The 15,132-nt window shown below is 45.4% G+C and overlaps 1 protein-coding gene across 2 annotated transcripts in view; it reads left to right on the forward strand.

The window, feature by feature from the left end:
* Positions 1-314: 314 nt before the first annotated feature.
* GATA4 (GATA binding protein 4) overlaps positions 315-15,132 on the forward strand; it is a 47,692-nt gene continuing 32,874 nt past the window's right edge. For both annotated transcript variants that reach the window (XM_060153618.1, XM_060153617.1), the window contains exon 1: positions 315-930. In XM_060153618.1, coding sequence (XP_060009601.1) covers positions 315-930 — 616 coding nt within the window. The remainder of the gene's footprint in view (positions 931-15,132) is intronic.

The raw sequence follows: 15,132 nt of genomic DNA on the forward strand, positions 1-15,132 counted from the left end.
ACCCCGCGTCTTCGCGACCTCTAGTCCCTGCAGTGGATTCGGCCTCTCCTCCACCACCTCCGGGAACAACTGCAAATTCAGTTTGGGATTTTCCTGAGTAAACCAGAGCCTATTGTCTTTGGCTCAATGCTGGATTTAATACGCATATATTTTTGAAGGATTCGTGTTTTTTTTTTAACCTTTGATTTTTGATCTTCATTTTTGTGACAGCCCCTGACTTGTACATTATTCGTCTTTTTATTTTTGTATTATTATTTTCTCTCCCCGCACTGCTCCTTGTCCTGAGGACTCGGACGCTGCGAGCGCGCGGGGCGATGTACCAGAGCCTGGCCATGGCCGCCAACCACGGCCCCCCTCCGGGCCCCTACGAGGCGGGCGGCCCGGGCGCCTTCATGCACGGCGCAGGCGCCGCGTCCTCGCCGGTCTACGTGCCCACGCCGCGGGTGCCCTCCTCCGTGCTCGGCCTGTCCTACCTCCAGGGCGGAGGCGGGGGCACCGTGTCCGGGGCCGCCTCGGGCGGCAGCTCAGGGGCCGCGCCGTCGGGCGCAGGGCCCGGGACCCAGCAGGGCAGCCCGGGCTGGAGCCAGGCGGGAGCCGAGGGAGCCGCCTACACCCCGCCGCCAGTGTCGCCGCGCTTCTCCTTCCCGGGCACCACCGGGTCCCTGGCCGCTGCCGCCGCCGCCGCTGCGGCCCGGGAAGCCGCGGCCTACAGCAGTGGCGGCGGGGCGGCGGGTGCCGGCCTGGCGGGCCGCGAGCAGTACGGGCGAGCCGGCTTCGCGGGCTCCTACTCCAGCCCCTACCCCGCCTACATGGCCGACGTGGGCGCGTCCTGGGCCGCGGCCGCCGCGGCCTCCGCCGGTCCCTTCGACAGCCCGGTTCTGCACAGCCTGCCCGGCCGGGCCAACCCTGCAACCCGACACCCCAATCTCGGTGAGTGCTGAGCGCGCGTCCCCGGGCGGTCCGGGGCCGGAACAGAGGTAGTCCTGAGCCTTGTTTGGGACATTTAATTTTTCACAGGTATGCGGGGGCGGGGGCAGGGGATAGAGGGGATACGTGAGTTTTTCCAAGGAAAGCAAACTGGGAGACAGAACCTGGCGGCCGGGGCGGGCGGTAGCGGCGGTGAAGGTCACAGCCCCACGGAACCCAGATTCTTGCCCTCTAGATCCTTTTCTGAAAGGGAGAGACGACTGCAGGGTGGCCCCGGGCGTCGGGTGTGTCTGGGTCTACGTGCGCCCGGGCAGCGCCCGTCTGTAGGTGACTGCGGAGGCCGCCGGGCGACCCGGCTGCACAGTGCTGGGAGCACCGGGTTTCTGCTCCCGCCTCCTCTCGGCCGTTGCTCAGCGTCCTCCGCAGGGAACTGATTACATGGCTTGGGCCCAACATCTTCTGGGCCATTTGGCGGGCCAGTTGGAGGATCCCTCGGGGTGGCAGAAGATTTTGCTGTCGGGGAGTTCACACCGGGAGCAAATGAGGGACCCTAACAATGGAGATGGGTTGAACTGGGATCAGTGCCAGGTGGGTGCCTCGGGGCCAGAGCGTGCTGTGACCATGTGCTGGTCGGCGGGGCATAGGTGCCCAGGGCTGCGTTGGAAGCGCACTCCAGGTCGGTGTCCGGGAACGCGGGAAGCCCAGAGGTGCATCTTTATAATGCCCGACTGAAGTGGAGACTTTGCCGCAGGTCCAAGTGTTCAGCCTCGTCCGATCCCGAGGGCTGGGGTTAGAAATTACAATCGTAATGGGCACAATTTTAATAGCTTCTTTGAATGTCAGACTTGGGAAGGACATCAAACGTGTGCCCCTTGCTCCCATTTACAGATGAACAAAATGAAGTCCGAGGAAGGGCTTCGGCGCTTCAGGCTGAGAGAGAAAGGAAGTGGCAACGCTAGTTCAAAATGCAAATGACCTCTGGTCCTGTGGAATTTCAGGAAGGGACGGGATCGGGCTTGGATGGAGACTACTCTTGTAGGGGAGGGGAAGCCCAGACTTGAGCAACAAAGTTAACATTTATTGACTGCCTACTAAGTGCTAAATCCTTTCGCATTTGTTCTCACTTTGAAGAGTAAAGTCTGTTCCTCCCAGGTTTCCAGTCTTGGGCTGGCTCCGAGAAGGGTCTAGGCTTTGAAGAGCTTTTAATTTATCCTCAGACCCTGGGTGGCCTGGGGAAGATCCCCAGGGGTGTCCGCCCAAATACACATCTCAGGTAAACTGATAACCGTGGATGTGGCGCCGGGGCTTGGAGCTGTGGCTCCCAGTTTCCCCCTCCCCGTCACGGGGGAGCCAGACGGCACCCCCAGAGAGGAGGGCCCGCCCCTCCCCAGGCTCCGGAGACCCTCGGGAGGACCTTGAGAGATAGCTCGGCAGCATCTCCATACAATGGCAGCTCGAGGTGAGCGTGCTGGGCGTGGGCCCCTCAGGCCTCACGTTCTTAGAACCCTCTTGAGTTCTCTCTAGAGCTACCTCTAGAACTCCTATTTTAAAATAGGGAGGAATGGTCCACACAGTTTCACTTCTTCGAACTTGGGGGAGGGGTGGGGAGGTTGCTTCCTAACCCTTGTGATCCTGGACTGAGAATTTGGTGCTTGGTTAGGGCAAAAAGAGAAGTCTGACATCCAAAGATGGGGGGGGATTCTTTGTGGTCATGAGAGTTACAGCCACAACAATGTAAAAAAAAAATAATACGGTGTGAGGAGTGCACACAGTGAGTATTTAGATTCTCAAATGTAACCCATACCAGGCCGGAGGGTGTTGGAGTAAGTAGTGTTTCCCACACTCCAGTGTCAACAGATGGCAAGCCGACCTTTAAGGAGGGCCCCCTTGCTGACAAGTGTGGCCTGTCTTCCTGGCACGCAGTGCTCTGTCCCACTACTTCAGGAAGTCCCACCTGAAGACAGTCCTGGGGTCTGGCCAAGCAGTGGGATTTTCTCTTCTGTACACAGCCAGGTGTTTTAAGTGGTCAAGTGGTGAATGGTTCCACGTTACCTATGTGAGGGGACAGGAGGCACGTTGAGTTTGTTGGCATTCAGATCTCCAGCATGTTCTGCGGGTGGTACTTGCATAAAAGCCAGTTAAAAGCAGCATATGTACATGTGCTTTTTATATGTTCCTCCTATCACAGGGACCCTCCTGTTAATGCCTGGTAGCTTTATCGAGGACCATCACTGACATGTTAACTGATGCTGAGTGATCGAAGGATGATGACAAGTGATTACTGAGTCCGTGGTGTTTATTGAGAGCTTGCTGTGGGGAGTTGCCACTGGGTCCTAAGATGGCAGTACAGGGTGTGGTATGACAAAGGCAAACCTAGATTCAATTTCGGGTGCCCCTGTGATCTCGGGCAAGGTACTTACCTCTCTCAGTCTCCTCTCTTTTCCTGTATAATGGGATGGTTGTAACTACTTTTACTGTTGTTTTAAATTAGAAAAATAAGGTAACGTTTGTGAAGTTCTTGGCTTGGGCACATAAATGATGGCTATTTGAGTAAATAGTCACTATCATGGCAGAGTGACCAATTTTTCTGATTTTCTCAAGACTGAGGGCTTTTTAGGATTGGGGATTTTTAGTGCTAAACCTAGGACAGGCCCCCAACAAACGGAGATAATTGGTCCCCCTAAACAGGCGTGAAGACTGGTCACTGTGAGTGACCCAGCAATGGGCTATGGCCATGAGCTGAGAGCAGAGGAGAGAAGACAGAGGTGTACCTCCCTCTGTCTAGGAATCTGGAAGTCTTCACCTGAGTGGTGCTGTCTGCAGTTGGTGCTGAAGGGTAAATAGAAGTTTGTCAGGAAAAGTACCTGCAATTTGGAAAGAAAAAAAAAAAAAGAAAGAAAGAAAATGCATGCCCTCATTTACTGTCACACTGTCTGGTACCATGAAATAATAGAACCCAGCTTGGCTTTGTTTAAATGATGTATTTATCACCATAGGTGAAACCACACAGATTAACTCATTCTTCACACAGAAACTGTTTTTAATTTCAAAGAGGAGAAAAAAGAGACCACCTTCATTTCTCTATGAAGTATTAAACGTTAGTATTAACAATAGTTCATATCTTGCCAGAGTTCTTTTGTTGGTTATTGGAATAAGGCAAAAAGCAAAGTAATAAAAGCAAACAGAGGCCTCTGTAGAGCTCTGGACTTAGGGTGGAAGGAATGACTCTGCCTTGACTGCCATGTATATAAACTTTAATTCATTCCAAGTTCAATATGAGCCCTGACACAACCATTGAATTCATGAATTAGGCTGCACTGATGGAATTATGTGACCTTACTGAGACCAGGTACAGAGTCTCACCCATGTGTAAGTGCCTGGCACACGCTGGGCACTGAGCAAATATTTCAGTGGAGATGCAGGAGGGAGTTGCTGCAGTCCTCTGCCCAGGTCAAACCACACACCACGGCTGCTGAAGAGACCCACCGGAGGGCTCTGGGGAGGCGTGAGCCAGATGGGAGAGGGTTCCTGAAGCCTTGGGAAACCACTGGAGCAGTTTCCGTTGGAGAAGTCCCAGGGTGGTTAAGAGAGGGAGAGAGTGTCTCTGTATAAATATCTAAAAGGCAAAAGTCTATGTCCTTTTAACTTTGTGTTGCTCTAGGTGAGCAGACATTAGTTTTGAGAAGAACACTTTTGCACACAGGATTGTAGCTGTTGAAATGGAATGGCTATGTCTTATTCATGCACCCCTGGGCACTGAAAGTGCTTAAGGAGACACCGTGTGGCCATCTGCCAGTGGAGCTGTGCTGGGGACTCTTGCATTTCAAGGGCTCGGGTCTGCCTTGGTGTGCCTGTGAGTTAGCTGTGGCGGGATGATATAGCTGTCTCCTTTTAGAGATCCCGATCACGGTTGTTAACGTAGGCATATCCATTTGTCAGAATTCATGTATGTATACTATTAAAATAGGAGTGTTTTCTTGTGTGTACATTACACCACAATAACGTTGATTTTTGTACCAATTAATGCTTGTAAATACTTAAGGCTGAAAAGGAAACTGGAAATTATATGAGACTATGCCTTAAAGAAAATAACATTGTGGTAGATGTTACTGGAAAAGCTATGAAAATATAGTTTATGATGGAATAACAATTCTTTTGTGTAATAGAAGAACAAGCAGTTATAATTTCAAAGGAGTGCAACAGTTTTGAATCATTTTAAGGGTTGATTAAAAAAAATAACAACACAAAGAAATGCATGTATATCACTCAGTGTTAGCCAAATGGTTTCTTTGAAAGCTTTGTCTCATTCACGGTGTTCTAAGAGTTTGTTTATGGTATAGGTTGGTGGAAGACTCTGAAGTGTTTTCTGGATCTTTTGGGGACTGCTTATCAATTAAGCCACTTGCTTTCAGAGCCAGTGCATTTATGTAGGGAACTTTGTGAGATCAACTCGTTGTAGGTAGCTTGTTTGGCTAGAGAATCATTCGTCAGTCTTTGAGAAACCAAAGTTGTTTAACTTTTCCGTTACCACCCTGAGCAGGTCAGTCAGAGTTGGGGCCGGTCTGTGGTGTTGCCCTGAGAACCATTTAAATGGGGAAGGTGTGTGTGTGGCTGGGGAGGGGGGCGTAGCCAGGGATATGTCACTGCTTCTAGTGAGATCTGTCACCTGCCCAGGGGTGTCCCATTGAAAGGTCAAGCCACATTTGTTAGGTACTTTCTAAGCACTCAGGTGAAATGATGCACAGGAGACAGCTTTAGATAACACTTTCTTCAGTATCCCTCCCTATTTTTTTTTTTTTTTTTTTTTACTTAAACGAGCTAAGAAAACAAACATACTCCGAGGTGTGGGGAAACAGGAACTCTGATACCTGTGGATGGGAGTGTAAATTGGTACAACCTTTATGGAGAGCCGTTTGTGATATCTGACAAATTACAGAGCTGATACCCTTGACCTAGAAATTTAACTTCTAGGAATTTATTCTACAAATATAGAATATATTCTATGGGCATATGTTAGTTGCAGCACTGTTGTGTCGTTGGAACTAATTATTCCAACCAAAATTGTGAATAATCTATATCCGCATTATTAGGGGAGTGTTTGTGTTCACATGGTACAAACAATATGATATCTTGCCAGCATAAAAAATTAGGAAGTTCATTATGTAATGGTATGGTATCCTCTTCAAGACATTTATAAGTGCAGGATGTGTGTGTAGCACTGTATTTGTGTAAAAAAAGAGAAGAAAAGATTATATGCATTTGGAAATATTTAATTTCTCTCTGGAAATATTCACAAGGAACCTGTAGCATTGATTGCCCGTCGGGAATAACTGGAGAGGTGAGGGGAAAGGGTGAGAAAAGGACTTTCACCATCTGTGCCTTGGAACTTTTTGAATTTTTAACCACCTTAACCAGCTTTCATTGTCCTTTCTGTGCTTCTTTATTAATCCATTAAATAACAAGAAAATACATTTAAAATACAGGGAGGTTAAAAATACAGGGAGTTAAGATTTACTTTGTTTTGTTTTTACTGCCTTAACAATTTTTAAGTGTACAGTTCAGTAGTGTTAAGTTGTTGTTTACATTCTTGTGAAACAGATTTTCAGAATTTTTTTGTCTTGCAGAACTGAAAGTCTATACCCATTAAACAACACTCCGAACTTCACCCTCCCCCAGCCCTTAGTAACCGCCGTTCTGTCTCTATGAATCTGACTACTCTATTATTTTTTTAAATAAATTTATTTATTCATTTATTTTTGGCTGCGTTGGGTCTTCGTTGCTGCGCGCGGGCTTTTCTCTAGTTGTGGTGAGCGGGGGATACTCTTCATTGTGGTGAGCGGGCTTCTCATTGCGGTGGCTTCTCTTGTAGCGGAGCACGGGCTCTAGGCGCGCGGGCTTCAGTAGTTGTGGTGCGTGGACTCAGTAGCTGTGGCTCACGGGCTCTAGAGTGCAGGCTCAGTAGTTGTGGCGCACGGGCTTAGTTGCTCTGCGGCATGTGGGATCTTCCCAGACCAGGGCTCGAGCCTGTGTCCCCTGCACTGGCAGGTGGATTCTTAACCGCTGCACCACCAGGGAAGCCCAATCTGACTACTTCAGATCTGTCTCTATGAATGTGACTACTTTAGATCCCTCATGTAAGTGGAAATCATACCGCACTCATCTCTTTGTGACTGCCTAATTTCACTTAGCATAATGTCCTCCAGGTTCATCCATGTTGTAGCCTGTGATATGACTTCTTCCTTTTTAATGCTGAATAATGTTCCATTGTATGTGTGTACTACATTTTGTTTATTCATCCGTCATGGACACTTGAGTTGTTTCCTCCTCTTGACTTGTGAATAGTGCTGCTGTGGACGTGGGTGTACAAATGGAACCTTTTTAATTTTGAGCCATGTGACTATATTACCAATTAAAAAAACATTAGACCAATTAAATTTTTAAAAAGACATAGTATTCATGAATTAACTTCCTGAAAGTCTCCCACCTTTTTTAAAAAAAATAGAGTTCTATATTTAGAGTTTATGGATGTACAGGAAGAGTACTTTAAAACATAAATTGTTATTTACTGAATTCGGCTTTTGATTTTTGCTTATCCAACAGGAGATTCCTTTACCTAGGGGTCAAAAAACCCTTATCCTACTCTCAGTAATGCCTTCTGGGAGCAAGATCTCCGTCCACAGTTGTCAGATGTCGCCCCCCTCCCCGAACCCAACCCCACTGACGTGACTTCCTAAGATCCCCTCGTGGGCACATACACTGGTGACCCTTCCTGGTGTGGGTACTTCTCCCTCAGGTTATTTTGGGGCCAGAATGGAAAACCACTAACCTAGGACAGTGATGGGATTGTGTTAGAAAACCACAGTACCTTCTCCCGAGGCAAGGTAAGTCTTTTAGCCAATTCTTTTCAACCTGTCGTTTTAAGACCTTTGAGTTGTACTGAATGTAGAGCTGCAAACGTTGCTGCTTCTGTTTGCATAAGAAAGAGGAAGGACCGCAGGTTTTCCCATTGCCTTGCTCTAGAAGTGGGCAATTCTTGCAGGTCCAGGGATGCTGCTGTTTTAAGATCTTGAAGGGGACTTTTTGACATCGGAAAGTATTTGTCTGCTGGTGACTTCTTTGACCTCCAGTCCTGCATAAGGTGCAGTTGATAAGGCTCTCTCATGGCTTGGGAATGAGTATCACTCTGTTATATTGACCTTCTATGGCCCATGACATGGTCTCATGTAACACACTCCAGGGAGGATTATTTAAACGTTTTATTGGCTACTATAGAGCTACTCTTTTGTCTCCTTCTCAAGAAGGTAAGGGAAAATAATATGAGTGGGGTTATACTAGGAATAACCTCTGACCTGTTTTAATTTATACAAAATAAGTTTACAAGTTTGGGTACATTCATGTTTGGAAACCAGCTAACAACTTTCAACTTTTTAGGGATAGGAACCTATATCTTGTACCATATATGAATATATATATATATATATACACACACACATACACACACACATATACATATATCTATGTGTGTGTGTATATATATATATATATATATATATATATACACGTATTGTGTACTGTGCATATATGCAAGTAAGTTGGATCCTTTCTCGAGGGTCAATGAGGAAGTTGTCAGGTAACAGGAACTTTTAAGTCCTTCTTGAGAATTAGATATTGTGATCTCCATTTTGCAGAAGAGGAAGCTGATGGTCAGAATGATTAATCTGCCCCAATTCCTGCTGGTAGTAAACAGCCCTGGCTTAGAACCCAGGTAAGTCCCACTTCTAGGACCATGCTTTTTCCCTGTTTGCCACACTTTGCATTTGCCAAGCTTAAGGGCGCTCCACTCTTCAGATCCAGAAGGTACGTGGTGTTTGAAGGACTCAAGTAAACTTCAGGAGTTTCTGTTACTCTGCTCACTACCTGCTCCCTCTCCCCAGTGTAGTTTCTCTTCTCTGTTTTCCTGTTTCCCACCAATGTCTCTCCATCTCATTCTGATACTGCAGAACTTGCAATGCCAGGAATCCCTGCCTCACACAAGCTTCCTTTCAGCATCCTGATTTGGGTGTGCGGAGAATTAAAGAGAGATTGCCCAGAATTCAGACCCTCCAAACTAGAAGATTCTTCTTACTCTGGGGGGGACTGCTGGCTGCATAAGAAGAGCAAAGCCGTCTGGCTCTCTCAAACGTCCCTTTTCTTAAGGAAACTAGAACCGTCTTCTCCGTATTCCCTTTTTTCCGAAGGTCGGAGCTGAGAAAGGAGGAGAGGAATCACAGTGATTATATTTTTTAATGAAGATGAGAATAGGGGCATGGATCAAGACAGTGGATAAAACCCCAGGCTGGAAGAGCCCATGGAATTGGTCTGAGCTGATCACAGAAGCCATGAGTGGAAGCTTTCTCGTTTCTGGCAGGGGGCCTAGGGTTTTATCTATTGCTACTCTGTAATCAGAACTGAGCCAGGATATTTAAGCCTCTTATCTGAATGAAGGGAATTTGGTTTTCTGGGCTTCAGTACTTTGCAGGAGCCCCCAAATTGCCTTCATGTCTTTAAATATATATATATATATATATATATATATATATTTTTTTTTTTTTTTTTTTTTGCCAAGGGAGGAATATAATCCAGACAGGTAAGCCATGCCATGTGGTTCACCTTCTGCAAATGGAATGAACGTGGGGATGTCTTTCACTCTGTGTTGAATCATCATAGATGAACTTTATTTCGGAGGATGAGACATCAAGGAGTTACCACCAGAACATGGTGGGAAATTTTGAAGATTATTAAGCCGCAGGCTTTGGGATTCGTCAGTCACAGATTCAGTTTTGCTGCTTAAAGTGGAATTAAATCCTTAAAGTATTTTTTTAATCTTCCTTTTTTTCTTCCTAGTTTAAGTCTCCATTTCTACTTCTAGAAATCCAGTCAAACTTTATCAGCTCCATTCAGTATTGATCGATAGCAACTGGTGAGCAGGTTAATTATAATCGCAGAATAAACGCTGGAGTCTCAAAGTTCACCACTTTTGCAATGTTTCCAAACCCCTCCGGGACCATGCCAAGAGACTCTCATTGACACATTCAGAGCAGGTGTGGGAGTTTGAACCCAGGCAGACAATCGGATCTGATTCAAGACAACTCTTCTTATCTGCAGCTTTTCCTATCTTATGATGTCTGTCATTTCAGATAAAAAAAAGTTCAGTCAACTGAGCTGGGAAATGGCAAGTTACATTTTCTCCTGATAAAAGTTTTCTAGTTGCTGTTTTATCAGATTGGGTTGAAATTGTATGTGTTTCTGTCAAGGTCTGCAATGACCTTTTCAGATATTTTATCAGGTATTAGGTGGGGAAACCTTTTTTTTTTTTTCTCTTTCTTTCTCTGACCTAGCAGAGAATGACCTGACTTCCAGGATCATAAATCAAACTAGGCAAAGAGAGGCAATAATACAGGTTACCCATCAAAATTGAGTAGGCGGGGGAAAACAAACAACAAATAAAACCTTTCGCTAGCATATAGGGAGAACTTAACTTGACCCGTGGTTCTCACAGTGTACACTTAATAGGAAAATACTGCTTATTTGAAAAAAGAGAATGTTTTCCACGTCAAAGATGGCTTCAGAAAAACAAAGTTTTTTTTTCAAATAGTATCAGTAAAACTTAATTATTTTTCTTTTATTAAACTCAGGTATATTTACTATGGAGAAATGAAAAACTCATATAAACCAACGCACAGAATTTGTAATCTTACCATCCAAAGATAACCACTGTTAGACATTAATCCTTGACTTCTTAGTTACCATACATATACAGGCATGTGTATATCTATATATTTAAACAGTCATAAAAGTTACTGTTTAGTTATTTCAGCACTGAAGAAAGTTTTCATAAGATTGGTGACCCAGACTGGCTCCTAAAGACTGGTCTCTTAAATAGAGCAAAACTGGGAAATTGACCGAAAGAACTGCCAATAATAAATAGCCGATCAAATGGGAGCATTGTGTGTAAAAGCATAGCTTTTCAATCTTACAGTATGTTATGTTTAGCCATGTTAAGGCTACAGCATATTTATAAGTTTTAAGTGGTTGCCCCCTTGAAGTGAGGTGACCAGCTGCAGGATGTGTTGATTTCTGAGGCTCTGCTTTGTTGAGAAATGTGAGCAAGTAGCTTTCAACCCACTCTGTAGAAGGGGAGGTCAGTGAGGTGAAAGTGTATCAGTCCAGCACGAAGATCCTGTCCCCTGCTCTGATCTTCCTGCTGTGTGACTTTGGACAACTTATGAAGCCCCTCTGAGCTTGAGTATCTGCACTGGTAAGGTTAAGAAATCAGGCCAGGCACAGAAATAGTGAGAAGGGGTATTTAAAATCCAGGGTCTGGGAATTCCCTGGCGGTCCAGTGTTTAGGACTCCACGCTTTCACTGCCGTGGGCCCAGGTTCAATCCCTGGTCGGGGAACTAAGATTCCTTAAGGCCCACAGTGGAAGGAAGGAAGGAAGGAAAGAAAGAGAGAAAGAGAGAAAGAGAGAGAGAGAGGGAGGGAGGGAGGGAGGAAGGAAGGAAGGAAGGAAGGAAGGAAGGAAGGAAGGAGGGAAGGAAGGAAGGAGAAAGAAAATCAAATCAATCCAGGGTCTGATGGCAGTGCCCATGACAATAGTTCATGCTGGCTGTTACAGCAAAGCTACCATAGTAACATGTCACCTTCCTGAGCTTACCTGGCATCCACTTGCCTTCATGCAGTCTGTGTAGAGCAGGTTTCCATGGCTACCTGCCTCATTTTAAGCAATAGTATCTGTGAAATTTCAAATTTGATGGGCTAATTTTATTTTTTCTTATAAAATACTTAACTACTAAAATGTAAAAACAACGGTGGGAAACCATGGGTTAAGTGACCTCAGAGTTGGTCTCAGTTTGTGGTTCCTTTGGTTTTGTTTTTCTGTTATTAACTAAACCCATTCAGTGCCTAAGGTCCCCGCCGGCCGTGGAGAGCCACAGAGGGTAGAGCTCTGTTACAAACACCAGTACCAGACACATCATTTGCCTCATCAGCCAACCAGCCAACAAATATTTTTTTCCTGCTTCCTGTGAGCTGAGCACTCGTTAGGCTTTGGAGATCGAAAACGAACAAGGTGGTCTCTGCATCCCAGGAGCCTACAGTCTGGCAGGGGAGGTAAAAAAATTGTGAGAGTCTGAGTATATGGAGGGCTATAGAGGGGTAAATCTGGGTTCCACGCGAGTCCAGGATGCCAAACCGACAGATACCAGGCTTCCTGGAGGAGTGGACTCCTATAGGGGGTCTGAAACGATGATTAGGAGTTTGCTGCATGGGAGGAAGGACATGGTAAGCTGAGGACATCTCTTGAGTTGGCTCTTCTGCAGTGTCGGGGGGTGGGGTGAGGGGGCCACGCAGCAGGCAGAGGCATCTGGAGAGTTCGGACTTGGCCTGGGGAAGAGAAGACTTAAGACAGTGGAGGGGCAGGATTCAAGTAGCATTTTGGATATGTCATTTTGGTTATCGTGTAGAAAGGCTAAAAATAGTGGCTCTTGTTTGTTTTGCTTTTGCCTCGCTCCTGCAAGGTGATGACCGCCTTCCCTCTGCATTTCTGCACCCGTTCCCACTTAGAGAAAGATGTCTGATGGAAAGGAAGAGGCACGCTGTGAAGATGCTGTGGAGGAGCTGTGTGTCTGTGGGTGCTCTAGCAGTAGGGCACAGTGAGGCTGGGCGGCGTGTGTCCAGGCTGAGGTAGAAGAAGGGGCAGAAATCCAGGCTGATTCTAGTTCCCAAACCAGATCCCTGCCCTGGAAAGGATGGGGCCGTGGCTGATCTGACCTCAGAGGTGGGGTCCCACCCTCTTCTTCTCAGTGATTCTGCCCATAAAGGTGAGGTGTAAAGGGCCAGGAGTGGCCTGAATAGGAATACAGATAATTACAAGGGAAAATACTGTTTATGCAGGTGTGCAAAGCCGGATGCCACAGCACCTCCCTCCCAGGAGGGTTAGAGGTGAAGATTAAGACTTTAAGTTCAATTCCTGCCTTTTAAACAAGTTTTTAAGAATATGTTAAATTTCAATCATATGCAAAAGTAGAGAGTGTCTACTCATCCCCCAGCTTCAACAAATGTCAACTCTCGGCCAGCTGTATTTCATCTGTATCGCCCCCCCCCCCGCATTCCCCTACACTAGGTTATTTTGAAGGAAGTTCCAGACAACTTATCATTTTATCTCTAAATACTTGTCTGTATCTCTAAAAGATATAAGGACACTTTAAAAAAAAATACAGGACCAGTATCACTCTGATACAGTTAACCACCACTCCTTAATATCATTAAATATCCAATCAGTGTTCAAATTTCCCATTTGTCTAATTTTCTTTAACAATTTGTTCAAATTGGGATCTAAATAAGGTCCATACATTGCCTCTGTTGATGTCTCTTAAGTTTCTTTTAACCTATAGTTCCCCTTTTACTCTCTCTTCTTTTTCCAGCAGTATGTTTGCTAAAGAAACTAGGCTTTTCCTGTAGGTTTCCCACAGCCTGGATTTTGTTGATTGCGTTTCCCTCATTTAACATGTTCCTCTGTCCCCTGTTTTTCGTGTAAATCTGTGATTGGAAAAATAGGCTAGGTAATGTTCAGCAGCCATGGACGGTCATTACCTAGATCTGTTATTTCATCAGGGGTTGCAAACGGTCGCATTCTAACGCTCTCACTCCTTCTTCATTTATTAGCTGATACACGTCTATAACAGTAAAAAAAATTTTTTTTTTAGTTTATCAAATATTTGTTTACCCTGAGATACAGTTTGTATAGGAAAGGCAGGATAAATGCTGGCTTCTTTCACTTTACTCTTCAGTGTTCAAAATCGTGAATTAGTTCCCTAGCATCCTTCCAAGATTACCAGTGAAATAAAAACTTTTTAGTATCATTAAGAACTCATGGATTTAAACAGATATGATGTGTTTTATCCCATGTCCTTATTATCCTGATTGATGTTCACATTGTCCCATCTTTTGCCAGTGGAAACTTGTCCAAATTGGCTCCTGAGTTCTTTTGACAAAATCTTGGTTTGATCCTTTCCTGCTTTCCATACTACAAAATGTTCCAAGCTCTTATACACTTTCTCCTCCCATACCTGGGTTTGGCTATCTCTCCAGGAAAGCCTGACTCCTTTTAGTGAGAAATGGCATTTGGACACCACTCTTAGAGTTGGCTCCGCTAGTTGTGCTTTTTGCTTTTTGGGTTAGTCATTCCGTATAGAGAGTTAGGAAATACTTCCCCCGTCCACCTGAAGATAAGATAAAATACATCATGTGTGGATGCTAATACTTCCAATTCAAATTTAGGACTGAAAGACTTTCACTTCCCTTTATGCATCCTTTTTTTTTTAACTGTCGTAAAATATACACAACATAAAATTGACCATTTTAACAAGTTTTTCAGTATCACTTCAGTTGGCATTAAGTGCATGTACATTTTTGTGCCTCCATCACCACCATCTGTCTCCAGAGCGTTTTCGTCTCCCCCCCCAGTGAAACTCTGTATCCATTTCCTCCTCTCAGCCTCTGGCAGCCACCATTCTCTTTTCTGTCTCTAGGAATTTGACTATTCCAGTTACCTCATGTAAGTGGAATCATACAGTGTTTGTCCTTTTGTGTCTGGATTATTTCACTTAGCATCTGTCCGCAGGGTTCATCCATGTTGTGGCCTGTGTCAGAATCTCCTTCCTTTTAAAGACTGAATACTATTCCGTTGTACGGATAGAACACATTTTGTTTATCCAGTCATCTGTTCACGGACGCTTGGGTGGCTTCTGCCTTTTGGCTATTGTGAATTGTGCTGTTTGGACACCTGTGTCCCAATATCTGTTCGAGTCCCTGCTTTCATTTCTTTTGGGAATATACCCAGAAGTGGAGTTGCTGGATCGTGTGGTAATTGTGTGTGGTTTGGAGGTACCACCATGCCGTTTTCCATGGCGACTGCACCATTTTACATCTTTAAATCTTCTCATCCACACCAAGAATCTTCATCCTCAAAACCCCCAACATAATTCCTCGTTTGCTTTATGCCATAACATCCGTAAGAGTCTGAGGAGACCAGTACCAACGCTAACCTTGACACTCGGTTACTGAAACCTGTTCTGTCTGTTTTGGTCCTTCCTTGCCTTTTGGCTTCGGATTTACCTCCAGTGTTTCCAGCTCTTGGCTTTGGGCTCCTCTGCAACTACACG

This window comes from Lagenorhynchus albirostris, chromosome 7, assembly GCF_949774975.1.
Source record: "Lagenorhynchus albirostris chromosome 7, mLagAlb1.1, whole genome shotgun sequence".
NCBI lineage: Eukaryota > Metazoa > Chordata > Mammalia > Artiodactyla > Delphinidae > Lagenorhynchus > Lagenorhynchus albirostris.